Source organism: Natator depressus, chromosome 3 (assembly GCF_965152275.1).
Source record: "Natator depressus isolate rNatDep1 chromosome 3, rNatDep2.hap1, whole genome shotgun sequence".
Lineage (NCBI taxonomy): Eukaryota > Metazoa > Chordata > Testudines > Cheloniidae > Natator > Natator depressus.
The window spans coordinates 41120700-41137007 of NC_134236.1; the positions used below are offsets into that span (position 1 = coordinate 41120700).

General features: G+C 42.0%; 1 protein-coding gene across 4 annotated transcripts in view; it reads right to left on the reverse strand.

The window, feature by feature from the left end:
* The window catches only part of ERICH1 (glutamate rich 1), a 141381-nt gene that overhangs the window by 24577 nt on the left and 100496 nt on the right, over window positions 1-16308 (reverse strand). For 2 of the 4 annotated variants that reach the window (XR_012638761.1, XR_012638760.1), the window contains exons 6-7: window positions 11144-11324; window positions 7768-9954 (exon numbers count right to left, since the gene is read on the reverse strand). Coding sequence is in view for 2 of the 4 variants with exons in the window: in XM_074947766.1 (XP_074803867.1) it covers window positions 11251-11324 (74 nt within the window). In the remaining 2 variants the exon portion in view is untranslated. Of the gene's footprint in view, window positions 1-7767; window positions 9955-10608; window positions 11325-13985; window positions 13991-16308 lie in introns of those variants that run through there. The other 2 variants (XM_074947767.1, XM_074947766.1) reach the window with 2 other exon arrangements.

The following is a 16308-nucleotide window of genomic DNA, read 5'->3' on the forward strand; positions in this document are numbered from 1 at the left end:
TGATGGTTCTAGCCCGCGTCTTGAGAGAGGAGATGAGGAATGGGGGGTCAACTGAGAAAGGTATGGAAACCAGGTCTGTCTTGGCCACATGGCAACTATAAGAATAAACCTGGCCTTTTTTTTTTTTTAACCTTGAGTATAACCTTGGATATTGATGGAAAAGCATAAAATAGCTGTCTATTCCATTTGAGGATAAAAGCATCTCTGATAGAATGGTGACCCAGGCCTGCTCTGGATCAGAATTGGGAACATTTTTTGTTTTTGGCTGTAGCAAACAGATCTCTCTTTGGAATTCCCCAATGTACGAATATGCTGTGAAGCAGGGTAGTGTCTATTTCCCATTCATGATCTTGGGAAATTTTTCTGTTGAGTATATCTGCTGCAGTGTTCTGTATGCTTGTGAAGTAGGTTGCTGATATGCTGATGAATGCACCAGTTCCATAGTTTCACTGCCTTGGCATTCAGGGAAGGTGATTTTGCTCCTCCCTGGCAGTTTATGTAGAACATATATGCAATTTTGTCTATCATAATCTATATGTTTGCTTTTGATCAGTGGTAGGAAATGTAAGCAAGCGTTGCTGACTGCTCTGAGCTCTAGTAAGTTGATATCCAGTATGGATTCGAGAGAGAACTATTTGCCCTGAATGGTGTAGGTGTCCAGGTGGGCACCCCACCCCATTAGGATTGTGTCCGTCATCAGTATCTGGCATAGTTGAGTGAAGGGGACTTCTGTGCAGACATTGTGAGGATCTGTCCACCAGTCAAGACGTTTTTGACTGCTGAGGGCATTTAAAGTAGTGTTTTTAATTGTGTCTGCTCGGGATGTATACCATTCTGAGCCACCCTTGAAGGCAACGCATGTGGGGTCTCACATGATTTAAGACAAAGGTACCCACCACCATGTGCGCCAGTAGTTGAAGACAGGCTCTGGCCAAGATCTGGGGACTGGCCTGAACTGTTGAGATTAAGCTGGCTAAGGTGTTGAACCTGTATGATGGGAGGAAGGCTTTGGCCTCTACTGCATCTAGGTAGGCTCCTATGAATTCCAGTTGTTGCACTGGGGTCAAAAGTGGACTTTGGGGGTATTTAGTGGTAGTCTCAACTGTAGGATTAGATCTATCATCTTTTGTCTCTCTCAAGACATCAGTGAAGGAATGTGTTTTGAGCAGGCAATCGTCTAGATACAGACATATCATGATGCCTTGTTTGTGATGGTGTGCAGCTACCACTGAAAGGACCTTAGAGAACACCCTTGGTGCAGATGAGAGACCAAACAGGCGCACCTTATATTCGACATGATCTTGACCCAGAGTGAATCTTATGAACTTCTTGTGGGATGGGTGGATTCTAATATAAAAGTAAGGGTCTTGTAGGCCGAGAACCAGTTCCCCTGATCCAGAGATGGGATGGTTCCTGCCAAGGTAGCTAGCTTGAAGTGTTGTATTTTTACAAATCTGAGGCAGCTACGCCCCTCAGCTCTAGTGGGCATGCTCCAAATGCACTAGTATATAAGGGAGCAGCACAGCTCAGTTGAGCTGACTGCCAGGGAGGAAGGACGCATGTTGCAGCTGAAGCCCGAGGCTGGAGGAGCTGGAAATGCTGCAACCCAGGCAGATGTCAAGATACCCAGAGGCCTCACAGAGTCCGGGAGTCACCGGGGACCATGAGAACTGGGGAACCTGGAGACAGCAGAGATGCCTAGACCACAGAAGCAGGAACCATGGTAGGAAGCAGCCCAGGGGAATTAAATCATGGCCCGGTTAGTAAACCGGAACTTTGAGTCAGCATGTTTCGGTCAGATCCCCGCTGACTCATTGGCATGTGCTCTTACTACTACCAGGGCCCTGGGCTGTGGCCCAGTGGAGAGAGAGGGCCCAGGCCCCTTTACCCAGGCTGCTACCCCCCCATTGTGAATGGCAGCCCCCCCTTTCCTGACTGGGGCCACTTGGCCACTAGGCCTTACTGCCTGCTGACTGGGGAGAATCTATTGCTGTTGACCACTAGGCCTTACTGCCCAGCTGACTGGGGCAAATTTATTGACTTGGGTCCCTAGGCCTTGCTGCCCTGCTAATAAGGGCGAATATATTGACTTTGGCCACTAGGCCATATTGCCATGCTAACAGGGGTGAAAACACTGACTTTGGCTACAGAGGCATAAACGTGGGATACTTACGTCCCGCCCCTACACCCTAAGGGGGACGGAACAGATTCGGCCTGCACTGGACGGGGTTCCCCCACCCTGTTACACCTTATCTCTGTGTTGTGTGGGAACTGGTTCTATAGTTCCTAGTTTAAGGAGGTGGTTTGTTTCCCTCATGTAAAAGGTGCTCATGAGAAAGGTCCCTGAAGGGGGGGTGGATACAGGGAGGGAGGTAAAGTAGATTGAATATTCCTTGGAGATGATCTCTAATACCCACTTGTCTGTGGTTATACACTCCCAGTTTTGATGAAAAGGAATAAGGCGGTTGCTGAATGGGTGGAGATGTCTGGGTTGTTGCAGCAAATGAAATTGCAGATGGTAACTCGGGGCCTTGACCAGCACATTCAAATTGTTGCTTGGATGTGGAAGGCTGTGATGTGATTCTTTTTGCAAATAATTTTGATCCCTCAGGAGGTCCTCCACTGTGGCTTATACGTCCTTCGGAAAGCTGGAGAGATGAAGTGAAGAAGCTCTCCTCATGACCACTGCTGTCAAGATGGAACAAGCAGCTGTACCAGCAGCATCCAGAGATGCCTGTAATGCTGTCCTTGCATGGAGCTCTCAGCAATAATCACCTAAAACTGCTCTTTAATCTGATATGTTCAATAAAGGCATTTAACTTACAGTAATTGCTATGAGGGCTTGGTAATCAGCAATCCTAAATTGTAGGGTTGCTGATGAATATGATTTCCATTCAAATAAATCCAGTCATTTCCAGTCTTTGTTGTATGCTGTCATTTTAGCGTGCTGCTGTCTGCCATATTTGTTAACAGCATTGAAAACCAGGGAATTTGGGGATGGCTGAGAAAATAAAAACTCCATGTCTTTAGAGGACATACAATATTTTTTGTCCACCTGTTTGTGGGTATTGTGGCTGGGTCTGCCATATAGTTTTTGCTGGGTGACGAGGCCTCATTGATGGGGAGCACAATTCTGGCTGAGGACAACATCTATAAGATGTCAAGCAGTTTGTGCTGTGACTCTGACTTCTTCAAGCAGGATTTGTAGTGAATCTTCTACTCTCTTAAAAGAGGTCTTGGAACTGTTTCAAGTTGTCTGCTGTAGTTGGTAGAGGAAGCATAACAGCTTCATCAGGAGAAGAAGAAATGTGGGTTGCAGGAGTAGCCTCCTTGTCTAGTCTCTCCTGTTCCTCAAAGGTCTCCACTTCAGGATCAGGGGATCTGGCTAATGAAGCTGAGGGAGTTCACCTTCCTTTATCCCTTTGGGTGACCCTAGAGGTCCTCAAGAATTGGTGTCTATATGCCACTCATGGATCCCAGTATGACCAGTGAGGTGGTACAAAGGGCATGCGTGATGGCACCCACGGGTGTCCATACCAACTGTGTGGGCCATGTCTCCCCTGATGGTAAACTGAAGGTGCATCAGTTTCTAGGTGGCTAGATCCATGGTGTTGTAATGGAGAGCTTTCCAGACTCTTAATATAGGTCATCCTCATCATGCTCTTTGTCACTTAACGGGGTAGAGCAGTCATGGATGGTGGAGGAGATTGTCTCAGCACCGCATGTAAGTCAGGGGAATAGGACGTAACTGGTACCATGGTCAAGTTGGTGCCTAGCAAAGGTGAGTCAGGCATCTCTGAGACCATCAAGTCTTTAGAGAACCAAAATCCCTGTGGTATCAGCACAGCCGGCGGTACCGCTGAGGCCGGCTGAATAAGAACTGTTGAAGTGTAGAGAATCAACGGTACCGGAGGTCTTTTGTGCTCCAACAAATGACCAGCAGATGTTGTCCTAGACTTCTGTGGGGCTGAAGTACTCATGACTGAGACTCTAGAAGACTCTGCCAGCGCCACTTTAGAGGAACTAGACCACCATTCTTTGCTGCTTCTTTCCCCTGCCAGTACCAATTTACCCAAGCCTCGCCCCTTAGGATCTTCGGGCTTAGCAGTGGTAGTGGTACCTGAGGATCCTGCAGCTTCATGGGTACCTAGCGGTGGGTTGGATAGTCGACCTTGTCAGGGCCTCTTTCTCTTGGCTGATTCCCTATTCAGGCAACTTGTTGCCTGTTTGAGACTGAGAGAAATCGAAGGATTTCCTCTTTGAAGTCATCAGAGAGTACTTAGCCCATGATGTTGACAGGACTGGCCTTGTCATGGATCACTGTACAGCGGGTCCTGAGTCCAGGGTTGGAGGCTGGTCGGAGGGAGCTTTCCATCAAGAGCAGTCTTAATTTTTGCCCATGGTTCTTTCCAACTCTCAATTTTAGTTTGAGGCAAAATGTGCACCTCTGAGACATGAGTGACTCTCCAAGGCAATGAATGCAGTGGGAATGGCCATTGCTGATAGGAAAGGTTTCTTCACTGGAGAGGCAACGTTTAAATCCAGGGGAGTTGGGCATACCCTTTTAGGGTTCACAACCTGAATGGGAAGAAACTAAGGAGAACTAACTTAGGCTTGGACAATAACTATTCTACAAGTAAAGTCATTTTTTTTAAGGGGGGGAGAGAAATGAAAATAAGGCAGTATTAAGACTAACTAACGGAAGCTCTATTACTACATCTAATACTGAAGGAAACAAACAAGAAAACACTAAGAAACTCTGTTAATGGGATTTGCTAAGGCTCTCTCTCAGGCCAAAGGCAGTTGAAAAGGAACTGAGGGCAGAGCAAGAGACTAGGAGAGCGCATGTGTGAGTCAAACAGACACAGCTATCTAAAATCTCTGATCTGAGGTGCAGGGACACGAATACACCTACAGTAGAGTACCTATAGGGACACTATGGGAAGAATCACCTGAGCTTTTCAATTTGATAAATGTGGAAAGCTGGTGTGTGGCCTGGTGGTTAGGGTACTCGATTCAAGAGCCTGCTGTCTGATTAAAAGTATTGTTTTTCATCCCAGATCACTCAGAGCAAGGATTTGAACTTGATTCTCCCACATTCCAGACCAGTGCCATAACCATCAGTCTATACATCATAAAAGTCTCTCCCCCTTTTCCCCAGGAAAACTTTTTGAAACTGACATGTCTCCATGAAACATTTCAGCTTTGACAAAATAGTATATTTTGGCTAAATGAAATTTTGCTGTAAATGTTCAAACCAGCTCTAATTGAGAACAGCTCTTCTTGCACACCTTGAAGATCCTGCACAGCCATGTGTGGGCCACTCACTATTTGGTCCTTAATATTCTCTTGATTTTTCTTTGGCATTTCCTAGGGGGGCTTTTAAGAGAAAAACAAACAAACGAAGAAAAACTTAACTCTCCCAGGCTTTGAAGTTCTGGGGGCTTGCAAAAAATTGACAATAGCAAATGTTTGCTGAAACTAACACCTCTCCCCTCCATATCTTAGGACACTGTCCCTCTCTTGCATACCAGAGGTGAAAGTCTCTGTCTTATACTCCTTAGGAGCTGAACAGCTTATAAGGTGCATGATTTCAAGGCTCCCACGTGTGCTCCTTACCAACTTAGCAAGAAAGTCCAATGTAAAATGTACTGCACATGCACAGCATGCATCTTTGAAAAGTTCATGACTTAATGAATTCAGAATTTAACCAATACAAGGCACTTCTGCTCAATGAGGACTATGATTATTCCAATTTTCAGTTTTCATAACTCAGCAATGTTGGTTATAGGGCTGTTTCAATAAACGTTCCAGGATTTTTGATGAATTTAAAATAAAGGGGAGAGTATACCCCTCAACTCTCCTCAGAATTCTAAACAGATAAACTCTTTTTGCTAAAACTTAAAAACAAAAACCCACCTAAAAACACTTATCATTTGGGACCAGACCCAAGGTGCATCTAATCTAGTATTCTGTCTCTGACAGTGGCCAGATACTTCACAGAAAGAATGCTAAAAACCCTAACACAGGCAGAGATGGGGTAATCTGCCCCCCTTATGCTAAACTGTAACAGAGCATAAGGTCTAATGTCTCATCCAAAATTTACCATTAATAATGATCACTTTGCATATCCTTGTTATCCATATAAATGTTCAATCCCTTTTTGAATCATGTTAGATTCTTGGCATCAGTGATTTCCTGTAGCAGGGAGTTCCACAGTTTAATCTGTTTAATGTGTGAAAAAGTACTCCTTTTACTGGTTTTGAATTTCTCACTTTTTAATTTAATTAAATTGGGCAGTGACCACAAGCCTGGAAAATTTCAACCTGAAAGGTCAAAATTTTGGTAAGTTTTGAGAACTAAAAACAGGAATGGAAATGGAAACTATGAAGAAAATGACACTTATATTAGTTACGCCGGTCGTATTACTAAAAAAACAGGGTTTGCTTTATTTATCCACATGGTGTGGCTGTGCACTTACATTTATTACTCCTGAGTCTCATTCTGTAACGCTGCTCTTAAACCAGTTTTCTTCCATCTTATATTTTAGTATGGCATTACTGCATACACTCATACACAAATATACACTTATAACCTTGCATTCATCCACAGAGAACTTTATCTGATTGAAACTGGCCCAAATTTCATAACTCTCCAAGATCTCCTGCAGTTTTGTTTTATCCTCAACTGCGTTTATAATCCAAGTTAGTTTAACAGCAGCAGGTTTGATTAGCGTACAATTGATCTCACATTGCACATCATGTATAAAGATATCAAACACCATTGACCCCAACTGGCTAAACCATTAAATGTTTCTTAGGCTTGTTTTGTTTGCAGTACTTGACTTTTTTGCACAAAATGCACGGATTTTACAGTGGCTACAGTGAAAACAAATTAAGAGATTAAAAACAACCTTCTCCCCACTTCTAATTCATATTAAATACTTCTTTTTTTTTGAATGAGGAACTTCTTATCATGATTTTTGGGACTAGACAGTTTACAAGACAATATCCTTGTATCGTAGTGTGTAACCCAAAGGTACATTTCAATTTTTAAATAAATGGCTTCAAAATACTATTACAAATTGTACAGAAGAACAACAAACTTTGAATAACCAACAACGTCCTCAAGTGATACACCATCTCTCAGTTGTCACTATTTCCTTAACAATCTCATATATATTTGTGTTTTCCTTTAGATAGAAATTCTTCCCTACTGCATGAAATTATTCATGACAAATGACAAAAGTTAAGATGCTCACATGAAGCAATTTCTGCTATGCCAACATAACAGTCTTTAAAAAATGGGACACAAGAACTTTCCCATTTTCTAATAATCAGTCTCTTAAAAAAAAAAAAGACAAAAGGATTAATGCTGTCCACTATCACCATCACTGTGTATGGTGAATGTGGAGCCTCTTGAAGAAGCAATCAGCAAACATTTGGGAATTTCTGGAAGTGAAGAGGAGGAATGGAACATAAGGCATTTTACTACAAGGGATAACCAGTTACTGAATCTTATTAATTAATGAGTATTAACAAAAATTGTGGAGAGGAGTGAAATATTCTCTTTGTCCTAATTCTATTCTAATATGCCAATGTGTAAATGGAGCTTGTCATGGCTGAAAAAGAGAGAAAACACCAAACCAGCAACTCAGTTAGTTAAAATGGATTAAGGCAGTGGTCCCCAAACTTTATACCTCATGCCCCTCCTTACCCCTGTCTGCATCCCCCCCAAATCAGGGACGGGAGCAGGGATATGGCTCTGGGAGGGGGGGGGACATGGACAGGGTAAGGGGTCTGACCCTGGGCCCATAACTGGAGGCAGGGGTAGGGCTGGGAGTGGAGCCTCGGCCAGGGGCGTTGGCCAGCAGCTGGGACCCAGGGTATGGGGCCGGAGCATGAGAGGAGCTGGGTGGTGCTCCCCACCCATGGGGGCTGGATTGGGGCCCAGCTGTACCCCTCCAAACATTACTTGGGGGCTCTCCACAGTTTGGGGACCTCTGGATTAAGGGTTAGAATTCAAACTGTCAAACAAAAAGGAGAGAGACAAGGTAGATGAGGTAATATCTTTTATTGGTCCAACTTCCGATAGCCTTGTTCACACTGAGTAGCAATTTACTCTGTGACTAGTCCCACAGAAGTCATTGAGATTACACATGGAGTAAAATGTTCTTCCTTGTGAGTGAGGGTATCAGAGTCTGGCCCCTTTAAGTATGCAGCAACTTAAATTTGAGCTGCACTGTTTTAAATGAATACTGCACATGATCAAATCCTTTTTATGGTGAGGGAACAGACCAAGCATTAAAATGGAAATATTATTACAAGACATGGTTTAGAGTTTCCAACTGTAGAATTCTATCATACTGAACACAGCCTTTCACTATTGGCTCGTTGCGGTCATTTCCTACTTGGACAGCACCTTTTCCATTCCAGTCCTAAGTGCATAGAGGACAAAATTGTCTAATCCACCTAAATGTTGATTAATTAAAAATGAACTAATATTACAGTACAGAGAAGATGTTTGTGGAAGATCAAATACATTGATCAATGTTCTACCATTATTAATACAATGTTCTTCCATCTGGAACAATTCAATAAAATAGGTCCCAGCGCTGGGAGGAATGGATATGAAACTATTTCTATTATACATCTCACCCTCTTCCAATCACTCAGTGCTCTCCATCCTCTTACACTGTAACGGGCCCATCTTACCAGCAACAGCATGTTAGTAAATGGATAGGAACCATGGACCACACCCCATCCAGTCCCAACATGCCTGAGGTGTGCTGCCAGCAGCACTGACTAATTCTCCTTTCCTGTGTGCTGCCGAAGTGCAAGCAGCCAAATTAAAGCTGTTGGCTCATGCAACCTTAATTTGGACCCTTTGTGCACGTTCTTTATTATATAGTTTTTAATTACATGAACACAAGTATGCTGTGCTTAGGACTCCTGCCTCATTCAGTGCACAGGATGGACAGTGCTCACTTAATAAGCAGCTATTCAATATTTTGTTTTCTCCTAGTTTTTCACTGTACGGTGCAATGCCTTATTTTCTGGGCACTATTCAAACCCTGCTCTGAAAAAATAAATTATTAATTTCCTCATGGGCTTTTCTATGGTGCTCCTCACTATAGCATCCAACTACTTCACAAACATTCACAAATGTTCGCAACACCCTTGTGATGTGAAGGCGTGGGGAACGGAGGCACAGGAAATCAAGGTCAGAAGTGTCAACTGATTTTGTGTGCCCAATCTGAGATACCCAGTGCTTGACTTTTCAAGGTGCTTAGCATTGTATAGCACTTTATATATTCAAAGCATAGCTCCCACTGACTTCACTTATCACCATCATTATATGTATTGCAGTAGAGCTTAGGAGTTCCAGTCATGGACCTGTACTCCACTGTGCTAGGTACTGTGCAAACACAGAAAAGAACGGCCCTGCCCAAAAGAGCTTACAATGTAAGTATACGACAAGAGTCAATCAATGGAGCAGACAGACCGACAGGGGAGTACAAGGAAACTATGAGATAATTTTGGTCAGCATAATAAACTGTCAAGTTTGTAGGCCTCACAGGAAAGAAGAATTTTATGGAGGGATTTGAAGGAGGACAATGAAGTGGCTTTGCAGATGTTTGCAGCTGTGAGTGCTCAACATTTCTGCAAAACAGACCCCAGCCTCTCAAGTCAGGTAAACAGAAAATGAAGAACAAAATTAGTGACCACCTGTGAAAAGTTTGATTTAAGTGACTTGCCTAGCATAAGAACTCTGTGGCAGAGGCAGTCATAAAATCCAGTTCTTCAGGGCAGCATTCAGCTGCCTTAATCAGGAGATAATCCTTTCTCTTTCAACAATACCCTGCTTCCTTCACTGCACACCTTCCCACTTCTGCAAAACCACCTTGATCGATCCCCAGAGGGGTCCATCCTGTGCACTGAATAAGGTGGGATCCTGTGGAAAAAATAGGATGTGATCATGTAATTAAAGACTATCATAATGCATATGCATAAGGGGGCTGAATGAAAGTTGCACTGGTAAGTCCTAGTCTCATCCCTTCATATTCCTTATGTTGGGTCCCGGTTTACCTCTTCACTCCAAGCCTGGGTGCCAATATGGGGGTTATTAACGGCACAGGAGAGAGAGGTTCCCTGAGCTCACTTCAGGTGCCCAGATCCACTCTTGCCCGGAGTAGCCATTATAGGGAAAGTCAGACTTCACTCTGTAGCTCTGGGCTGGGGGGAGCCTGCACAGTCCAGTCACACACAGGAACTGTGAGGAGATGGAATCTTTGGAGACGGTAGCTATTAAACTCTAGCAAATCTCTACCGAGTATTGCGAACTGCAATATTTCAAAGGTTTATAACTTTGACAAATTTGGACAGATTTTCACAACGACCACGAGAGACACATCCCTGACACAAATGCCAGCCCTTGCCAAATTTCAGGTCCCTGCTACAGTGCATGGAGGAACTTATTAGAGCTTTCTAAAGAAAAGATAATCAGAATTTTTTAAAAATAAATTTATAAATATATATGTAATTTAAAATTATTTAAATGTTTAATAAAACAGCATGGCTAGAAAGGAGATGTTCTCAGAGTTTTAAAAACAACTTTATTTTCCTTCTTGTCTTTCTCAAAAACAGCAGAACTGTTGTGGCTGAACTTTCCAAAAAAGTCAGCCTGCGGCAGGTCACCCAGCATGGAAAATTTCAGCTCAAGTGATTAAAGTTTGGCAAAATTAAATGCAACTAAAAAAAAAGGTTTTATATGGGAAGTGTTGGGCTACCTTACCAATAGGTGGTGCTACAAATTCCACCTACAATATATTCTGACACTCTGTAAACAATAATGGCTAAGAAGCACATTTTCTAGAAAGAAATTACCAACAAACATTTAAGTTTAATGTACCTCTTGAATCTTTGAGCACCTAGAAACCATCCCATATGTCCCTAATCCCGCAAAAAGATGCATCTGTTTGCACAGATCCAACTGCCGATTCAGGCTCTATGTTAAATGATTTGGTTGATGCATGTCCACATGTAAGATGTTCCCAACCAACCAAAATACAAAATCAAAGTACTTTTATATTGCTCATTATCTTTTGGAGGACAGTCAATGATATGAAAAATACCTCATTTACCTTGCTGAATATACAGCATGTACGCTGCTATTTCTGAACATTCGCTATTCAGCTTACAGTTGGTATATTAAATTTTAACTCTGCACAGATGGACACACACACATGCTTTATTTCCTGTTCTTCCCAGGAAGGATATCTGTAATCCAGTAGTGGAACAGAGAAGAGATTATCTTGGCATGATCTGAAAAGAAGAAAACAAATTCTTCCTGAAATATTTTTGTGGTATTTTTCAGCAATCAAATACCTGAAGGTTAAAAAAAAAAAAGCTTTATAAACATATGTTTTCATCTGACATTACCATTTAAGAAAAACAAAATAACCCTTGGAGCTTGAGACACCAATATAAATTTGAAGACGACAGACCAAATTCATTTCTGGAATAAGCAAGCGCGACTCTTCATAGATTAGTTGCTTGTACCAGGGCTGACTCTGGCCTTATACTGTTTAGTGCAACCACTGAATTATTTCGTAATCAACAACACTGAAAAGTGGATTAAAATGACACAACTACAAGTGTATAGTTGAGGCTGAAACAGTCTGTGATCTGCATCATTTCCTTAGGTATTCTCTGAATGGAGAGTGATTTCACTACCCTTTATTTATTATTATTTATATTACAGCTGCACTCAGAGCCCCAACTCATAGAATCATAGACTAAGGTCAGAAGGGACCATTATGATCGTCTAGTCTGACCTCCTGCACAACGCAGGCCACAGAATCTCACCCACCCACTCCTGTAACAAATCTCTAACCTATATCTGAGCTACTGAAGTCCTCAAATCGTGGTTTAAAGACTTCGAGGTGCAGAGAATCCTCCAGCAAGTGACCCGTGCCCCACGCTGCAGAGGAAGGCGAAAAACACCCAGGGCCTCTGCCAATCTGCCCTGGAGGAAAATTCCTTCCCGATCCCAAATATGATCAGCTAAACCCTGAGCATGTGGGCAAGACTCACCAGCCAGACACCCAGGAAAGAATTCTCTGTAGTAACTCAGATTCCACCCCATCTAACATATCATCACAGGCCACTGGACATATCTACCGCTAATAGTTGAAGATCAATTAATTGCCAAAATTAGGCTATCCGATCATATCATCCCTTCCATAAACTTATCAAGCTTAGTCTTGAAGCCAGTTGGTCTTTTGCTACCACTGCTTCCCTTGGAAGGCTGTTCCAGAACTTTACTCCTCTGATTGTTAGAAACCTTCGTCTAATTTCAAGTCTAAACTTCCTGATGGCCAGTTTAATCCATTTGTTCTTGTGTCCACATTGGTACTGAGCTGAAATAATTCTTCTCCCTCTGTGGTATTTATTCCTCTGATATATTTATAGAGAGCAATCATATCTCCCCATAGCCTTCTTTTGCTTAGGCTAAACAAGCCAAGCTCTTTGAGTCTCCTTTCATAAGACAGGTTTTCCATTCCTCGGATCATCCTAGTAGCCCTTCTCTGTACCTGTTCCAGTTTGAATTCGTCTTTCTTAAACCTGGGAGACCAGAACTGCACACGATATTCCAGATGAGGTCTCACCAGCGCCTTGTGTAACGGTACTAACACCTCCTTATCTCTACTGGAAATACCTCGCCTGATGAATCCCAAGACTGCATTAGCTTTTTGCACAGCCGTATCACATTGGCAGCTCATAGTCATCCTGTGATCAACCAATACTCCGAGGTCCTTCCCCTCCTCTGTTACTTCCAAGTGATGTGTCCCCAGTTTATAACAAAAATTCTTGTTATTAATCCCTAAATGCATCACCTTGCACTTTTCACTATTAAATTTCATCCTATTACTATTACTCCAGTTTACAAGGTCATCCAGATCTTCATGTATGATATCCCGGTCCTTCTCTGTATTGGCAATACCTCCGAGCTTTGTGTCATCCGCAAACTTTATTAGTGCATTCCCACTTTTTGTGCCAAGGTCAGTAATAAAAAGATTAAAAAAGATTGGTCCCAAAACCGATCCCTGAGGAATTCCACTGGTAACCTCCTTCCAGCCTGACAGTTCACCTTTCAGTGTGATCCATTGTAGTCTCCCCTTTAACCAGTTCCTTATCCACCTTTCAATTTTCATATTGATCCCCATCTTTTCCAATGTAGCTAATAATTTCCCATGTGGAATTGTATCAAATGCCTTACTGAAATAGAGGTAAATTAGATCCACTGCGTTTCCTTTGTCTAAAATATCTGTTACCTTCTCAAAGAAGGAGATCAGGTTGGTTTGACACAATCTACCTTTTGTAAAACCATGTTGTATTTTGTCCCAGTTACCATTGACCTTTAACTACTTTCCCCTTCAAAATTTTTTTCCAACCCTGTGCATACTACAGATGTCAAACTGACAGGCCTGTAGTTACCCGGATCACTTTTTTCCCCTTTCTTAAAAATAGGACCTATGTTAGCAATTCTCCAGTCATACGGTACAACCCCTGAGTTTACAGATTCATTAAAATTTTTTGCTAATGGGCTTGCAATTTCATGTGCCAGTTCCTTTAATATTCTTGGATGAAGATTATCTGGGCCCCCCTGATTTAGTCCCATTAAGCTGTTCAAATTTGGCTTCTACCTTGGATGTGGTAATATCTACCTCCATATCAACTGAGCTTGTGCTAAGCAATGTGCAGCTATATAAAAGCACAGTATGGCCAGAGCTTCAGCCTTAACACAGAGATTCCCTTCTATTTAACTATATTTTTGATTGCACAGCAATCAGTACCGTACATATACCTATCACATTTAAGACTGCTCTATAAAGTCATTTTAATGCAGCTTTCCTATTTTATTTCCTTTTGTATGAATACTCTGCAAAAATGTTATTTTGAATAACTTGAAGGCATATGTACTGTACCTAGGTGCAGCATAACTATTACTTTTCCTGGCCTGCAAAACACAAACGAAATATTTTTAGAGGACATCTCTCCAAGAAAACCAGCAAAAAGTAGCTTTCAGCTCCTTAGTGAGTGATAATTTCCTAGGCAACAAGAGAGGAGTCTATTTTAGACTTGATACTCGCCAACAAAGAGAAAATGTTAACAGACAAGGGAAGGGAGCTAATGAGTAGAAACTGAAGAGGTCATATATCAGGGAATAATGACATTATTTTTCTATTGGATAATTACCTATGCTCTTAACACACACTCAGAATTAGGACTAAGAATCACTCATTCTAAAATTTGCAATTCCCAACAGCATATAAAAGCTTTATCTTCTAGTCACAGACCATTTTTTGTCTCATGCACAATAAGGTGACATGAAGCAGCTCAACCTCCCCTCCAGCGTAGACTCACAAGCAGCATTCTGTTTCCCACACTTTCTGGAAGAGGTGAGTGAAACTTCTACTATGAGAGATTCCTTTATATTTGACCCCTATCCCTACCCTCTTCAGGTGTATGGAAGATTTTGGGTAGAGAGGGCTAGAACAGTGGTCTCCAAAGTGGGGTGCGTGCACCCCAGGGGGTGCACAAGACCATCCCTGGGGGTGCGCGGCAGGAGGAGCGCTGCCGGCACGATGGCAGCAGCGCTCCCGGACCTTTGATTGTTCGGCCGCAGCTCAGCTGTCCCCGCTCTGTCTTTGGCAGCATGCCGGCAGTAACTCTTTTTTTTTTTTTGGCGCTTCCCTAGAGCTGGACCTGGGGGTGCGTGATCCAAAAAGTCTGGAGACCACTGGGATAGAAAATGGTACACGTTTTTTGTGAAAAAATTCAAAAGAAGTGAAAAATGTTAGGTTTTCCTTGCAAACATTTTCACAATTTTTTAAATTTTGAAAATGAACAAAAATATTTTTAGAAAAATTGCCATTTTTTAATCTTATTTTTAAAAATGAAAATTTTTGATCACCTCTAACTTTGGGGTGATTACTGAGGTGGAAACCATCCAACTCCCTCAGTCTGCCCCCCCAATCCCCTTCCTCTGGTTCTGGAGTGAGCTAGGGGACCACCTCTAGATTGGTTAGAGTGCACCACATTATCATAGGCGTCCTGGATTTCCCCGTCTCTTTTCAGGTACGTTTCCTCACTTGGTATGAAGTCCTAAGGGCCAGAGAGAGAATGACAGCTTGAAGTGCGTATCTCTACAGTTTCACTGTCCTAAGTAGTCTCTGCCATGTCCTCTCCCTGCAACTCTGATGTGTTTCCCACCTCCTCTTCCGGACATCTCCACCACCACCATTGCATGCTCTGCCAAAGAATAGGAACTAAGAACTTAAAATAAAATGTAAATTTCCTTTTTTCTTTCTTCTGTCTACTGAACAATACCTCCCAATCACAGTAATGTTCTGGGAGGTGTGGAGAGAATTCCAGATAAATGCTTTATTCAATTATCTTTTCTATAACAGGCTAAAGCAATAACACCATTATAAAATTCAGAGATGAGGAAGATACATTATTATGTATAAGGAGAGGGTCTGCGTAAAGACTTTTATTCATTCTTCTTCATGACTCCCCACTGCAACATCCTTCATTAAAGAAAAAATACCCCTCACAAATTATTAGCCATTTGACCCAGGTGTCTTACACTGAATCATAACCACAGGGAAAAGGGGTTCTTTTGTTAACTTATTGCTTCTTGAAGCACAGGAGAAAAAAATGGGTTTGTTTTGCAAAAATAAGCCTCTTTGCTAATACTAATAAAAACTGTTTTCTTTTCATCAAGTTAATGAGGAATTATCCTTTATTCTAGGGCATCACAGCCCAGTAAAAAAAAAACCAAAAAAAAAAACCCCACACTCCAGAAACAAAGGCAAGAGAATCATATGAGCAAGTCCTGATGGAATTTAGATCTCATGTTTGGGAAATATTGGGGTTACTAAGAAGTACTCTATGTTTTATCTTTTTGAATAGCCCTGAATTGTGTTTCTGTAATGAGCAGCTGGAGTTTGCTGAGGCAGCGAACTTCTGTAATAGCTACAAGGAAGGTTGTCTGCTTTTATCAGCTTTCTATTGTAGATTAAATCTGGGGTTTTTTGCACTATGAAAGAAAAAAGTTTATTAATTAAAAGGTAGAAAAATAGATACATAATTAAAAAATTATGTAGGAAGTAATTTCTTACCATTACACTGTAGCTCTTTGAGATTTCAAAAAATAAAGTTAAAAAGTGATTACCTCTGCTGAGGTAAGTTAGTATACAGCAGACCTTTAAATAACAACACTTAAAATACAGAAGGCTGG